The following is a 16,434-nucleotide window of genomic DNA, read 5'->3' as shown; positions in this document are numbered from 1 at the left end:
TCCCCCATCTCTCACCCCTAATGATCTGGCCACCTATTTCCTCACGAAAATCAACACGATCAGGTCTGAGCTCCCCAAAGTCACCCCTCCGCCTCTCCCCTCCCCCCCCAACAACCCCCTCCCCTACTTTCCCATCCTTCCCTGCAGTATCCTCAGAGGAGATCTCCTCCCTCCTCGCAAGTGCCACCCCTCCACCTGCGCCTCGGACCCCATTCCCTCTCACCTTCTTAAAACCATCGCCCCTGCCCTCCTCCCTTCCTTAACTTCTATTTTTAACCACTCAATCTCCAAGGGCTCCTTCCCCTCTGCCTTCAAACATGCCCACGTCTCCCCCATCCTAAAAAAACCCGCTCTCGACCCCACTTCCCCCTCCAGTTATCGTCCTATCTCCCTACTACCCTTCCTTTCCAAAATCTTAGAACGAGTCGTCTACAATCGATGCCTAGAATTCCTTAACTCCCATTCTCTCCTAGACCCCCTCCAATCTGGCTTCCGTCCCCTCCACTCTACCGAGACTGCTCTAAGGTCACCCATGACCTCCTTCTTGCCAAATCCAATGGCTCCTACTCCATTCTGATCCTCCTTGACCTCTCTGCTGCCTTTGACACTGTCGACCATCCCCTCCTCCTCCATACCTTATCTCACCTTGGTTTCACGGACTCTGTCCTCTCCTGGTTCTCCTCTTACCTCTCTGGCCGATCATTCTCGGTCTCCTACGCTGGAGCCTCCTCCCCCCTCCCATCCTTTAACTGTTGGAGTTCCTCAAGGGTCAGTTCTCGGCCCTCTTCTGTTCTCCATTTACACTCACTCCCTCGGTGAACTCATCCGCTCTCACGGCTTTGACTACCATCTCTACGCAGATGACACGCAGATCTACATCTCCGCCCCTGTCCTCTCCCCCTCCCTTCAGGCTCGCATCTCCTCCTGCCTCCGGGACGTCTCCACCTGGATGTCGGCCCGCCACCTAAAACTCAACATGAGCAAGACTGAGCTCCTCATCTTCCCTCCCAAGCCCGGTCCGCTCCCAGACTTCTCCATCACCGTGGATGGCACGACCATCCTTCCCGTCCCGCAGGCCCGCAATCTCGGTGTCATCCTTGACTCGTCCCTCTCGTTCACCCCACACATCCTATCCGTTACCAAGACCTGCCGGTTTCACCTTTCCAATATCGCCAAGATCCGCCCTTTCCTCTCCACCCAAATGGCTACCTTACTATTACGGGCTCTCGTTATATCCCGGCTAGACTACTGTGTCAGCCTTCTCTCTGGCCTCCCTTCCTCCTCTCTCGCCCCGCTCCGGTCTATTCTTCACTCCGCTGCCCGGCTCATCTTCCTGCAGAAACGATCTGGGCATGTCACTCCCCTTCTTAAACAACTCCAGTGGTTGCCTATCGACCTCCGCTCCAAACAAAAACTCCTCACTCTAGGCTTCGAGGCTCTTCATCACCTTGCCCCTTCCTACCTCTCCTCCCTTCTCTCTTTCTACCGCCCACCCCGCACGCTCCGCTCCTCTGCCGCCCACCTCCTCGCCGTCCCTCGGTCTCACCTATCCCACCGTCGACCCCTGGGTCACGTCCTCCCGCGGTCCTGGAACGCCCTCCCTCCTCACCTCCGCCAAACTGATTCTCTTTCCCTCTTCAAAACCTTACTTAAAAATCACCTCCTCCAAGAGGCCTTCCCAGACTGAGCTCCTCTTCCCCCTCTACTCCCTCTGCCATCCCCCCTTTACCTCTCCGCAGCTAAAGCCTCATTTTCCCCTTTTCCCTCTGCTCCTCCACCTCTCCCTTCCCATCCCCACAGCACTGTACCCGTCCGCTCAACTGTATATATTTTCGTTACCCTATTTATTTTGTTAATGAATTGTACATCGCCTTGATTCTATTTAGTTGCCATTGTTTTTACGAGATGTTCTTCCCCTTGACGCTGTTTAGTGCCATTGTTCTCGTCTGTCCGTCTCCCCCGATTAGACTGTAAGCCCGTCAAACGGCAGGGACTGTCTCTATCTGTTGCCGACTTGTTCATCCCAAGCGCTTAGTACAGTGCTCTGCACATAGTAAGCGCTCAATAAATACTATTGAATGAATGAACTTACTATGTGCCAGGTACTGTTCTAAGCACTGGGGTAGATACAAGCTAATCAGGTTGGACACAGTCCCTGTCCCACAGGGGGCTCACAGTCTTAATCCCCATTTTACAGATGAGGGAACTGGGGCCCAGAAAAGTAAATTGACTTGCCCAAAATCACACAGTAGAAAACTGGCAGAGCCAGAATTAGAACCCAGGTCCTTCTGACTCACTGAGCTGTGCTCTATCCACTAGGCCACACTGCTTCTCTACTGAAGTCTTGACTTCATCTTAAAGATAGAGCTGTGTATCTCAAAATTGACATGGATTAAACAGTCATTTTTGTAGAGTTAGCAACCCTTACCTCTGCTATTCTAGGTGTGGGTGAAGGGACACTAGAGAGAAACCCATAAACAGCGTGGCCTAGTGGAAAGAGCATGGGCCTGGGAGTCAGGGGACCTGGATTCTAATCCCAGCTCTGTCGCTTGTCTCTCTGTCACTGTGTAACCTTCTCTCTGACTTAGTTTCCTCATTGGTAAAATGGCAAATGAGTACCTGTTCTCTCTCCCACTCAAACCGTGACCTCAAGTGGGATAGGGATGGTGTCCAACGGATTATCTTGGATCTACTCTAGCACATAGTACAGTGCTTGGCATATAATGCACTTAACAGAGACCATAAATAAAAAAAAAAAACCTTTTACTTGCCAACACTGCAGTGAACAGAACCCTTGAGGTTTGAAGGAAAAAAATCCCAGATCCCATCCAGGAACTCTGTTGTTGGCTGGCTTGCAGGCGGAAAACTGAGTAACTCAGTCACGCAAATAAAATCAAACCCATCAATCAATTAGTGGCATTTATTTTGTGCAGAGCACTGTAGAAAGCACTTGGGAGAGTACAATACATTTGCTAGACATGACCCCTGCCCTCTCCCCCACTTCAAAGCCTTATTGAGGGCACACCTCCTCCAAGAGGCCTTCCCTAAGTTCTCCTTTCCTCTTCTCCCACCTGCTTCCGTGTCACCCTGACATGCTCCCTTTATTCAGCCCAGAACACACATGCACTTATCTTGTTGTTGTATATTGTACTCTCCCAAGCGCTTGGTAGAGTGCTCTGCACACAGTAAGCACTCAGTAAATACGACTGACTGAAAGAGCTTCCAGTCTAACAGGAGCAGCCTTTGGATAACAGGACAAGCAGCATCACAAAAGGAAATCTCAGCGTGGCTCAGTGGAAAGAGCACGGGCTTTGGAGTCAGAGGTCATGGGTTCGAATCCCAGCTCAGCCACTTATCAGCTGTGTGATTTTGGGCAAGTCACTTAACTTCTCAGTGCCTCAGTTACCTCATCTGTAAAATGGGGATGAAGACTGTGAGCCCCACGTGGGACAACCTGATTCCCCAGTGTCTACCCCAGCACTTAGAACAGTGCTCAGCACATAGTAAGCGCTTAACAAAAAAAACCCAACATTATTAAATCTGTCACCCCTTGGTACAGAAATGTGTTAACCTTTCTATTGTCACTTCCATGAGGGCATTTGCGCCGGTAGATGCCAAGGCAGCCTGGAGGTGTGGGGATGTGGGGTAAAGGATGGGTTTGGGTGTGGGCTGCTATTTCGATCCATGCTGGAAGCGCTCAGTAAGTACAGTCAGCAATCTGTGAATACCACTGATGGATTGATCAAAGTGACTGTCTTCCTTGCCCAGGGTGGCCAGGGCTATTGGGAGGAATATGCATCACCAGGACACCTTTCACTGGGGACAATTAAAAGGGACCTGGGTTCTAATCCCAGCTCCAACCTGTCTGCTGTGAGACCTTGGACAAGTCACTTCACTTCTCTGTGCCTCGGTACCTTCATCTGGAAAATGGGGATTAAGACTGTGAGCCCCATGTGAGACAGGGACTGGGTCCAACCTGACGACTTTGTATCTACCTCAGCGTTTAAAAGCCAGAGCAGTCCCCCGAACTCGCTACATTTTCCCTTCCGGTTCAAAGTCATAGTATTTATTAAGTGCCTACTCTGCACAGAGTACTGTACTAAGCGCTGGGAGAAAGTACAGAGGGGGGAATTAGACACAATCCCTGTCCCTCGTGGGGCTCTGCTGAGCCTATTACCACCTGCAGTCGCTCCCCTCCCGCAGAACTGCTGCTTGGAAACGGGTCTTCTTCTCTCTGCAGCTCCAGAGTCCAGGGCGACCCAGGCTGGAGACGGGAACGTGAAAGCTATGATGGGGCCCGGTAAGCGCTCAACTAGAGAAGTCAAGATTCATAATTGAATAAAGGGGTATAAAAAAGCACAAAAAAGTCAGAACTCACTGATAGGTTTTCAGGACGTTGAATGCTGGAGGTGGTGGGAAGTCTGGGGGCTTTGAAAGTAGGGAGGCCTGCGGTGTGGTGGTTTGAGGAGGGGAACGGCACTTAAATATTTGACATCTGCCTACCCTGTTTGAGTGTTAGCTGCTTGTGATGATGGTAATGGCATTTGTTAAGCAGTGCTTTCTACAGTGCTTGGCACATAGTAAGCGCTGGGGTAGATACAGGATAATCAGGTCCCATGTGGGGCTCAGAGTCTAAGGGGGAAGGAAAACAGGTATTGGATCCCCATTTTATAGGACAGTCAGTATAGGACATCACACCCAGCAGGGGCTCAGTAAAGACAGTTACCGAAGAGGAGAGAAGCAGCACTGCCTAGTGGATAGAGCATGGGCCTGGGAATCAAAGGATCTGGGTTCTAATCCCCACTCTGCCACCTGTCTTCTCTGTGACCTTGGGAAAATCACTTCACTTCTCTAGACCTCAGGTACCCCATCTGGAAAATGGGTATTAAGACTGTTTCATGTGGGACAGAGACTATGTCCAACCTGATAGGCTTGTCCCTGCCTCAACACTTATAAGTAGCGTGGCCTAGTGAATTAGAGCATGGGCGTGGGAGTCAGAAGGATCTGTGTTCTAATCCCGGATCCGCCACCTGTCTGCTGTGTGACCTTGGGTAAAGCACTTAACTTCTCTGTGCCTCAGTTCCCTCATCAGTAAAATGGGGATTAAGATTGTGATCCCTAGGTAGGACAGGGGCTATGTCCAACCTTATTGCCTTGTATCTACCCCAGCGCTTACTACAGTGCCTGGCACATAGTAAGCACTTAATAAATGCTATTACGATTATTACTACAGTGCCTGGCACATAGTAAGTACTTAACAAATACCATTAAAAAAAAATCACTAATACAGCTGCTGCTACTGGCCCTGCTGGGCCCAGTCAGCTATATTGGGGTTGCCAGTTCAGGGCTTCCCTCTCAGGGTCGCACATGGAGAGTCTCCAGTCCTCTACCAGTCTTGACTATGGGAGAGAGAGTCAAGCAGAGGTCTGCCCGTTCCATTCCTAGCTTGGCCAGTGACTAGCGAGTGGAAGGCGATCTGCCACAAGTCAAAACTCACCTGTGCTGGGCAGCAGCGGCACGGGAGAGAGTCGAGGGCAGAGGCTCGAGTTTACTGCACGGAAGGAGGCAGTGGCAAACCATTTCTGTATTTTTACCAAGAAAATTCTATGGATCCACTACGAGAAGGATTGCAGATGGAGGTGGGGCGTCTGGGAAAGATGTGTCCATGGCGTCGCTAGGGGTCGGAGACGACTCGACGGCATAAGACAAGATCGGGGTTGGAGGGAGCCCCAGAATAAGGATTTCTTTTCCCGTGGAGTCCCATGGGACTCCTCTAGACCATAAGCTCATTGTGGGCAGGGCATGTGTCCATTCTATTGTCCTCTCCCAAGCTCAGTACAGTGCTCTACACGCAGTAAGCGCTCAATAAATATGACTGACTGACTTACAGAGGGGCCATCATCTCTCAGGATGGCCAACTGTAGCCGGGCAGTGGGAGGGGTCGGGGCAGTGCCGTTCGGTCCGGCCTCGGAAACGTGGGAGGACTCGACGGTGTCCGCTGGCTTCTAGGAGGGAGCGCCGCAACCCCTGAAACGGAAGAAGGTCTCAAGTCCTGCTTGGCTGCCGATGTGCAGACCAAGGGTCACCTGTCAGCCGGCGTGTGGAGGCAACCCAAGGAGAGTAAAGACTGGAGCGAGGAGTACGTGTCCAAGGATCACCCGGACAAACTGAAGGAAGTTGGCCAGAGCAGACACAGCAGCTTGGAAAACGTCTTATGTGAAACTTCTTTGTCGGGTGAGCTTCAGCAGGGACTCTGGTTGAATAGGGTCCTGTGGCATTTTGACTAAGACCACGGGGAAAGTGTAGGAGAATAAGGGAAAACAGGCTGAATTGTAGAAAGAATGAAGTGCAACCACGTTAGAGGCTGGGAATGTGTCTGCTAATTCTGCTCTATTGTACTCTGCCAAGCACTTAGTATAGTGCCAGGCACATAGTAAGCACCCCCTCAGGATGGCACCTGGAGAGTTTCCAGTACTCTACCAGTCTCAGCTATGGGAGGGAGAGTCAAGCAGAGGCCTACCCGTTCCATTCCTAGCTTGGGCGGTGGCTAGCCAGTGGCAGGCAATCTGCTGCAAGTCAAAACTCCCCCGTGCTGGGCAGCGCGGCACGGGAGAGAGTCGAGGGCGGAGACTCAAGTCGACTGCGTGGAAGGAGGCAAGGGTAAACCACTTCCATACTTTTACCAAGAAAACTTTATGGATCCACTGACGATTGCGGATGGAGGTGGGGCGTGCTGGGAGAGATGTGTCCAAGGAGTCGCTCTGGGTCGGAGACGACTCGACAGCACAAGACAAGACATAGTAAGCGCTCGGTAAATAGTATTGATTGATTGCTCTGCGCATAGGAAGTGTTCAACAGATACCACAGATTGATTGACAGCCAGCAGGAGTGACTTTTTGATGGCGATCAAACCTTAGGAGCGCCCACCAAGGAGAGGGCCTCAGAGAACTTTAAAGAGAGAATGGTTTAGGCATTTCTGGAGATGGGGGCAGGGCCCTGACCCTTTGAGAGCTTTCTCAGCTCTCTTGGAGAGTGTAGAGTGCCACACTGAGGAAGATTCTGAGCCTGTCTCTCATGTCAGCCTGTCAGAGGTAAGCGACAATGAAGTGAGGAACCACTGAGCACAGTTCTGAAACTCCTTTCCACACAAAGAGGCGGTGAACGGCCCTTGAATTGTAGGAGCTTGTCACACAACCGAAATCACCCTGGTGAGGGCAGACCTAAATGCCTGACAACTCAACAGGCCTTAATAATGATGCTTTTTGTTAAGCGCTTACTATGTGCCAGGCACTATTAAACACTGAGGTGAATAAAAGCCATTCGGGTTGGACACAGTCCATGTCCCAAGTGGGGCTTAAAGTCTCAATCCCCATTTTACAGATGAGGTAATTGAGGCCCAGAGAAGTGAAGTGACTTGTCCAAGGTCACCCAACGGACAAGTGGCAGAGCGGGGATTAGAATGCATGACTTTCTGACACCCAGTCCTGTGCCCTGTCCACTAGGCCATGCTGAAGAGGGAGATTAAATATTAATGATATTTGGTTTCAAGTAACATAAATAATTTCATGTCTTTACTCAAGGTCTACTGTCGGTATTTGTTAAGTACTTACTAAGTCCCAGGCCCTGTACTAAGCGCTAAGGTAGATACAAGCTAATCAGGTTGGACACTGTCCCTGCCTCACATGGGGCTCACAGTCTTAATCCCCATTTTATAGAGGAGGAAACTGAGGCCCAGAGAAATGAAGTGACTTGCCCAAGGTCACACAGCAGACAAGTGCTGGAGCTGAGATTAGAACCCAGGTCCTTGTGACTCCCAAGCCCATGCTAGGCCCCACTGTTTCTCAGTGCTTCCAGCCCACCCATTTTTCATTTTGGGTGGAAAAACCCCCCGAGATCAGAGACTATCCATTTAACTCTCGGGGCAGGGCCTAGCACAATGTTCTGGGCAAACGGGGCTTTAAATCTTTCTTAAATCCCCACCTAATCCTGATGGGATTAACGCCCTGTTGGCTTTAGGTGTTGTTTTGTACTCTCCCAAGCGTGTCGAACAGTGCTCTGCACACAGTAAGTGTTCAATAAATACAATTGAATGAATGAGTGAATGAAAGGCGGACGTTTCTCTCAAACGCGACTGCACGGTTTGTTTTGGTTCTGGAGACCTTGCATCCCATCGCGGGAAGGGAACTAACCCTTGGTCCAGTACAAACACGCCTAAGACTTCCCTGGAATTCACCTTTCAAACGGGGCTGTAGCCACCTCTCCCGGACCTTCGTGAGCTGCAACGCAGGAGATGCGAGGAGCTCCTCAGAACCAACCCGTCAATCAATCAATGATATTTATTGAGCACTTACCGTTTGCAGAGCCCTTTACTAAGCATTCGGTGGTATTTATTGAGAGCTTACCGGGTGCAGAATACTGTACTAAGCACCTGGGAGAGTACAGACAACAGGGTGGATAGACACGTTCCCTGCCGGCAATGAGCTTACAGTAGAGAGGGGGAGACAAACCTGAATATAAATCGTTTATAATATATAATTTATAGATATGGACTTAAGTGCTGTGGGGCTCAGGGTGGGGCAAATATCAAATGCCGAAAGGTCCAAGATCCCAGAAAATCGAAGATCTTTCCTTGTTTGATGTCTTTGCGGCCATGGTCTGCTGATCTATCACTAGGCCCATCTGCAGCCTAGGGGTCCAAACGGAGGCTGCAGTTATACTCTTTAAAAAAAATCATCCCAGGCTGTCACCACCACAGGGCTTCGCTGTGATTTCTACCAAAGTGGGTGAAGCCGTGTGGCCTAGAGGATAGGGCCCAGGCCTGGGAATCAGAAGGACCTGCGTTCTAATTCCGCCTCTGCCATTTTTCTGTGTGACCTTAGTCATGTCACTTTACTTCTCTACGCCTCAGTTCCCTCATCTGGAAAATGGGGGTGAAGACTGTGAGCCCCATGTGGAACATGGACTGTGTCCAATCTGATTAGCCTACCCCAGCATTAAGAACATTGCCTGGCACATAAGCAGCGCTTAACAAACAAATACCATTAAAAAAAGGGAGAGAAGTCTCCCAGCACCCACCGCTCCAACTCTTCTGAGAGTTGATGAGCAATGCCACCACCTTCCCGCCCCCAGCCAAAGTCCAGTGGAAACTGCAGTGGCCAGGGCCAGGGGTCAGTCACAGGCAGCATGGAGTCTCATCAGGAAAGGGGAGAGCCATGCAGCTCTGCAAAACCGAGAGTCGCTTGCCTGGAATATTGGCCCATTAGGGGAAAAATAAACCATTGCAACCATAGATCCTGTCTGGTGCAGCTTAAGACCAGTCTTGGGGCAGACAAAGGGTTTAGTCAGGGGGATCTGTTAGCAGAGCCTTTCCAGGAGCATGTGGGATAGTATAATATAGTTTTCATAAACCTTTTGTTTCCTTTTTTGTTTGTTTCCTCCTTAAAAGCCAAGAGGCAAACGGTGGCCCTGGACTTGCTTGAATCTGAAAGAAAGTATGTCATCAACATCTCGCTGATCCTAAAGATTAAAGCCACGTTCCAGGGATCTGATGGGAAGAGGAATACCAAGGAGAGAAGGTACCACTGTCGGCTGCCTCTGTCTTTAGCGTAAGGTGGAAGTTTCTCAGGTTTCTCCTGGCGCTCTTGGGATTCCATTTTATGCAGTGTGAGCAAAGACGGGGCATCCCTCAGCCACCCTCCTCCGGATCACATGAGAAGCAACGTTGCGTAGTGGTTAGAACACGGGCCTGGGAGTCAGAAGAACCTGGGTTCTAATTCCGGCTCCTCCACTTGTCTGAGCTGTGACCTTTGGCAAGTCATTTCACTTCTCTGGGCCTCAATCTGCCTCATCTCTCAAACGAGGATAAAATGAGTCGAAGGACATAGAGGAATAAAAGCTAATTTTGTGGGCTGGTGAAATAGGGATGATGGTGGTACTGTTTAGAGTGATGGGAAAGTCACGGGGAGGAGAGGGTTTGGGTAGGGAGATGAGTTCTGTTTTGGACATGTTTAGTTTGATGTGACATCAGGACATCCGACCCAGCGATGCCCTGAAGGCAGAAGGAAATACGAGCCTGCAGAGAGGGGGGGAGGTTGGGTCTGGAAATGAAGATTTGAGAGTCAGCCGTGTTTTAGTACCGATTGTGATATTCGTTAAACACAGGGGCAAATTCAAAGTCCTTGGCTTACATGGAGGCTCTCAATCTATGTAATTGAAGCTGTGGGAACGGATGAACTGCCCAAGGGAGTGGGTCTAAGTGGAAAAAGCTCAATAAGGGAAGAAAATGTGTGTGTTAAATCTGTTGTCCTCTCCCAAGCACTTAGTAGAGTTCTCTGCATGCAGTAAGTGCTCAATAAATACCATCGATTGATTGATGGATTGATTGGCCCATTGATGAGTTGAGTCCTTATCAGAGAGCAACCAAGAAAGCTTGAATTCCCCTCGTACCACCCTGGCACCATCGTCAGAGGTTCCCCAAAGCCTCTGCTGAGGAAAAAGGGAAGAGGCCATGTAACTTCATTATGGGCAGGGAACCTGTCTGCTAGTTCCATTGCAGTGGACACTCCCAAGCACTTAGTACAGTGCTCTGTACATAGTAAGTGCTCAATAAATACCATTGACTGTTTAATGTAGATGTCTGCGGAAGGAGTTAGCCCCATCTCTAGACTAGAAGCTCACTGTGGGCAGGGATCATAGCTGCCAACTCTGTACTGTACTTTCCCAAGCAGCACTTAGTACAAGGCTCAACACATAGTATGTGCTGAATAAATACCATCGATGATGACAATCTGCAATTGCTTTTCTTTCAAATGGCACTCGTACCAGGCACTGTACTAAGCATTGAGGTAGATACAAGATAACTAGGTTGGAGTCAGTGTCTGCCCTACGTGGGGCTCAAAGTCTAAGTCGGGGGGGAGGAGGACTTAATCCCCATTTTATAGATGAGGTAACTTCGGCCCAGAAAAGTTAGACGATTGCCCAAGGTCACACAGCAGGCAACTGGCGGAGCCGGAATTAGAACCCAGGTCCTCTGACTCCCATGCTCGGGCTCTTTCCACTCGGCCACGATGCTCCTCTTTTTTCCCAAGTTTCTTCTCGACTGCCCCTTGTCTGGATCTGGGGGTGGTTTTGGTGGCCAGAGTGTCTCAGGCCCTGGTGGGAGCCCCCCTCTCAGTGGGAAGGCTCTTCAGACCGCTCAGCATGGGCGCACAGGGAGGGAAGTAGGTCCTGGTGGATTGGGTGGGCTTTCTCCAGATCTCTGTCAGTGTGTCTGTCTGTCCATTCTGCCTCCAGTTTCTTCCCTGGATCTTTGCGCTACCTTGTCCAGCAACACCTGGATTTGTTGCACGCCCTGCAGGAGAGGGTCCTGAGGTGGCCACGCCAAGGAGTCCTGGGAGATTTGTTCCTTAAGCTGACCAACGACGAAGTGAGTTTGGGTCTGAACGATTCCTAGCTCTCGGGCTGTTCGCCACCACCCCCTCATCCCCAGAGCACTTATGGACATGTCTGCTAATTCTGTTGTAATGATAATGATGATATTTGTTAAGCGCTTACTATGTGCCAAGCACTCTTCTAAGTGCTGGAGTAGATACAAGGTTATCAGGTGATGCAAGGTGAGCCCACGTGCGGCTCACAGTCTTCATCCTCATTTTACAGATGAGGGAACTGAGGCACAGAGAAGTGAAGTGACTTGCCAAAATCACACAGCAGACAAGTGGCGGAGCCGGGATTAGAACCCACGAGCTCTGACTCCCAAGCCCGGGCTCTTTCCACTAAGCCACACTGCTTCACTAGTGTTGTAGTTATAGTGTGGTCTCCCAAGTACTTTGCACAGTGCCCACAGTATATTATTATTACCATCAAGTGCTGTCCAGTCAATTCCGATTCATAGCGACTCTACAGATAGATTTTCTCCAGAACATCCCGTCTTCGGCCATAATCCGCAACCTTTCTAACGGTTCTTCCGTTATCGTTGTTATGGTCTCTATCCATCTAGCTGCCGATCTGCCTCTTCCAACTTTTCCCTGGACTTTTCCTAGCATCAGTGTCTTCTCCGGATAATTAGTCCTCCTGATTTTGTGTCCAAAATATGCCAATCTAAGTTGAGTCATCTGGCCTGCCACGGACCACTGTGGCTTAATTTGCTCCAAAATCCATTTGTTTGTTTTTTGGGCAGTCCAGGGTATTCCAACACCGCAAACTGCTCAATAAATACCACTGATTGATTGTACCTATAATCAATATAATTATTTATATCAATGTCTGTCTCCCCTTCCCACAGTGAGCTTACAGTCTAGAGGGGAATGTGTCTGTTTATTCTTATATAGTGCTTAGTACAGTGCTTTGCACACAGTAAGCACTCCATAAATGTGATTGAATGAATGAATTGTCGGCAGGAGATGCTGACTCTGTGGTATCGTACTCTCTCAATTGCTTAGTACAGTGATCTGCACACAGTAAGTGCGCAATAAATACCATTGATTGTTTGGACCCACAGTTCTCTTCACCCAGGTCTCCTGCTGCAACCTTCGCTCCTCTTGGTTCCCAGCGTGGGCCGGTGGGTCCGGGGTAGAAATAGTCATCCTCATTTTATGTGTGAGGAAAGGGAAGCCCAGAGTGACCTATTCAATCGTATTTATTAAGCACTTACTAGGTGGAGAACATTGGTCCAATATTGGGACTGCCCGGCGTGTGTTCTGGGGGCACACCGGCCTATGGGTGACTTCAGCACTTAGTACAAAGTGTTTTCATTCCCTGTAATCTGTCCCAAGGAGTCCAAGCCCATGCCCATTGACAGGGTTTGCAATTCCCACCATCTGCCAATGAGAAAAATTTGTTAAAGCGTTTACTATGTGCCAGGCACTGTACTAAGCACTGGTGTAGATATAAGCCCATCAGATTGGACACAGTTCTGGTGTGACGTGGGGCTCATGGCCTTAATCCCCATTTTACAGATGAGGTAACTGAAGCACAGGGAAGTGAAGTGACCTGCCCACAGTGACACAGCAGACGAGGGACAGAGCCAGGATTAAAACCCAGGTCCTTCTAGGCCACTCTGCTTCTCCTCCAGCTGTAGCTGTTATGTACGGCAACCTATTTGATCTCTTTTTTGAGCTTCAACACGTAACTACTGGGTCATTGTCCCATCATTTCAGGAATATTTAGATAAAGAAATAGTCTACTGGACTAGTCTTGCAGAACATTAAACTATAGGGCCTGACCAGTTACTTATGTCAACCCTCCTTCTGGCATATTATTGCTCCCCAAGATGCAGTTTGTAGCCGAACTAGAACAGCGTAGCAGAGGAACAAGCCTGTTTTTCCCTAGTGAGAACCTCCAGGACTTTGGTTTGAAAGCCGGTTCCTTCCCAGTAGCTTTCTGACATCAGTTCAGGAGCCTGAGAAGGTTGGAGAATTCTTCCAGAAGATGCGTGATTCCTCTCTCAGGACCACACCTGGAGAGGTTCTAGTACTCTACTAGTCTCAGCTATGGGAGAGATAAGCAGAGGCATACTGGGGTTAGAGAAGGAGCATGGCCTAGTGGATAATGAGCCTGGGCCTGGGAGTCAGCAGGACCTGGGTTCTAATCCCAGCTCCGCCACTTGTCTGCTGTGTGACCTCGGGCAAATCACTCTGCTTCTCTGGGCCTCAGTTCCCTCATCTGTAAAATGTGGATTAAGACCGTGAGCCCCATGTGGGACAGAGACTTTGTCTAAGTTGATTACGTTGTATATGCCCCAGTGCTTGATAGAATGCCTGGCACATGGTAAGCACTTAAATACCATTAAAAAAACAATTCTTTCTTGGGCACCCACCCTCACATCCAACAGCTCTAAGTCTCCATCCCACATGGACGTTTTTCTACAGGGAAACTCACCCTAGGCTGCATGTTGTGCATCTATCCAAATGCCCCTTGAACTGGCTGAGGGAACAGATTTCCATAGGAACCAAACTTGTCCACTTTACACCCTCTGCACTGCTAGAAGTGGGTGTTCTTAAGTTTGCATCGTTTACAAGACAAACACAAGTTGTCCATCAATAGTCAAACACTTGCCATCTTTTGGCAGTTTCTCCCCTTTCTCGCCATTTTTAATTGTTCTCTCCAGATGGGCCCCTCTGCCCTTTTGTAAACGCTTATGCGGGCTTAAGAACGTTTCCTTTTGGATTCTGCTTAATTCCATGTGACACAGCTGGGACTCCAGCCTGGGGACCCTCTTTTCAGTCTAGTTTCCTCTCTAATGATAGTACCTCGGGACGGGTGTGAGATGGTAAGCCCACAGGGCCAACGCTGCCTCCGGAAAGATCAGTTACTGGCACGAGAGGCAGAAAAGTCCTCTCTTCCCTGCACTAGGGACCCTGAATTCATTAGAAAGCTAGGACAATACCAACTGCATCTTCCTCCCTCTTGGGGAACCCAGTGGCCGTGAACTTCCAAAGACCGTTAGTATTGTAAAATCGGCAAGAGGTTTGGGGTTCACTAGGCTAAAATTCTTAGCATGGGCTTTACGTGTTCCTCCAGCTTACTCACTGTACCCCAGTCTCATCTATCTCCTTTCCCTTTGTCCTTCCCCTAGCCTGGAACTCCCTCTCCATATTCACCAGACCGCCACTCTCTCCACCTTCAAAGCATTATTAAAGTCACATCTCCTCCAAGAGGCCTTCCCCGATTAAGCTGTCTTTTCCCCAACTCACTCTCCCTTCTATGTCATCTACATGCTTGGCTCTGTGACCTTTAGGCACTCCCAACCCCATGGCACTTATGCACATATCTTTAAATTATATATTACAAATGATTTATTCATATTAATGTCTGCTTCCCCTTTAGACTGTAAGCTTGGGCAGGGAACGGGTCTGCTAATTCTGTTGGATTTGTCCTCTCCCAAGCGTTCGGTATGGTGTTCTGCACACTGTAAGCGCTCAGTAAATGCCATTGATTAATTGATTTGTGTTGCAGAATAATTTCTTGGATTACTATGTTGCTTACCTGAAGGACCTGCCTGAATGCATCTCCCTGGTCCATGTGGTGATCCTGAAAGAGGTGAGCTCACTGTGGATGAGAGAAATAATAATAATATTGGTATTTGTTAAGCACTTACTATGTGCAGAGCACTGTTCTAAGCGTTGGGGGAGATACAGGGTAATCAGGTTGTCCCACGTGAGGCTCACAGTTAATCACCATTTTACAGATGAGGTAACTGAGGCACAGAGAAGTTAAGTGACTTGCCCACAGTCACACAGCTGACAAGTGGCAGAGAAAGCCCTGTTAATGGCAATGGCGAAAAAAAATAGGCTCGAACCACTGAACTGTGAATTACTCATTGATTTAGAGCTGCCGTTAATGTTACAGAAGGCCCTAGCAGGAGTAATAGTATCTTATCTGTAATTTATTTCTATTCATTCATTCAATCATATTTATTGAACGCTTACTGTGTGCAGAGCACTGTACTAAGCGCTTGGAAAGTACAATTCAGCAACAAATAGAGACAATCCCTACCTAACAACGGGCTCACAGTCTATTAATATCTGTCTTCCCCTCTAGACTGTGAGCTCACTGTGGACAGGGAATGTATCTGCTTAATGTTATACTGAATGCTCCCAAACGCTTAGTACAGTGCTCTGCACACAGTAAGCGTTCGATAAATATGATTGAATGAATGAATGAAATTTAAGAGACTATTATGCATTATGTGCTGGGGAAAAATACCCAAGTAATCCCCAAGAGTCTCCACAATCTGAATGGTGAGAACGTAGGCGAAGAAGTGTGGCCTAGTGGATAGAGCACAGGCCACGGATTCAGAGGACCTGGGTTCTAATCCTGGCTCTGCCAACTGTTTGCTGTGAGGCCTTGAGCATGTCACTGAACTTCTCTGTGTCTCAATTTCCTCAATTGTAGAATGGAGATTAAATACCTGTTGTCCCTTCTACTTAAACGGCGAGCCCCATATGGGACAAGGACTGTGTCCATCCTTATTTAACTTTTAACTACCTCAGCGCTTAGAACACTCTTTGACACTTAGCAGGCGCTTAACAAATACCATAAAAAAAAATTTAAAACTCAAACACAAGTTGAGACAAAACAATAAAAATACAAAACTGATAAAAGGCAAAGTGAGAGATAATAGAATAAGAGCGAGGTAAGAGTAGAGTCCCTTCTCAGGATGAGGAAACCTGGAGAATTTCCAGTCCTCTACCAGTCTCGGTAGGTGGGGATGAGTCAAGCAGAGGCCTACCCGTTCCATTTCTAGCTTGGGCAGTGGCTAGCGAGTGGCAGGCAAATTGCTGCAAGTCAAAACTCACTTGTGCTGGGCAGCAGTGGCATGGGAGAGAGTCGACGGCAGAGACTTGAGTTTACTGTGCGGAAGAAGGCAATAGTAAACCACTTCCATATTTTGGCTACACTATGGATCCACTACCAGAACGACTGCAGATGGAGAGT

At 48.9% G+C, this 16,434-nt stretch overlaps 1 protein-coding gene and 1 non-coding gene across 3 annotated transcripts in view; both read left to right on the top strand.

Annotated features, from left to right (window-relative positions):
* Positions 1-16,434, top strand: part of ARHGEF33 (Rho guanine nucleotide exchange factor 33) — a 116,673-nt gene that overhangs the window by 65,449 nt on the left and 34,790 nt on the right. For both annotated transcript variants that reach the window (XM_039912234.1, XM_039912233.1), the window contains 5 exons: positions 4,241-4,300; positions 6,010-6,234; positions 9,446-9,575; positions 11,293-11,425; positions 14,953-15,036. In XM_039912234.1, coding sequence (XP_039768168.1) covers positions 4,241-4,300; positions 6,010-6,234; positions 9,446-9,575; positions 11,293-11,425; positions 14,953-15,036 — 632 coding nt within the window. The remainder of the gene's footprint in view (positions 1-4,240; positions 4,301-6,009; positions 6,235-9,445; positions 9,576-11,292; positions 11,426-14,952; positions 15,037-16,434) is intronic.
* On the top strand, positions 6,440-6,577 carry LOC114816036. The gene has a single exon (XR_003763816.1). It is a non-coding gene; the product is annotated as a small nucleolar RNA SNORA7 (small nucleolar RNA).

The sequence above is a fragment of the Ornithorhynchus anatinus genome, chromosome 1 (assembly GCF_004115215.2).
Source record: "Ornithorhynchus anatinus isolate Pmale09 chromosome 1, mOrnAna1.pri.v4, whole genome shotgun sequence".
Lineage (NCBI taxonomy): Eukaryota > Metazoa > Chordata > Mammalia > Monotremata > Ornithorhynchidae > Ornithorhynchus > Ornithorhynchus anatinus.
This window is presented reverse-complemented; position numbering and strand designations above follow the sequence as displayed.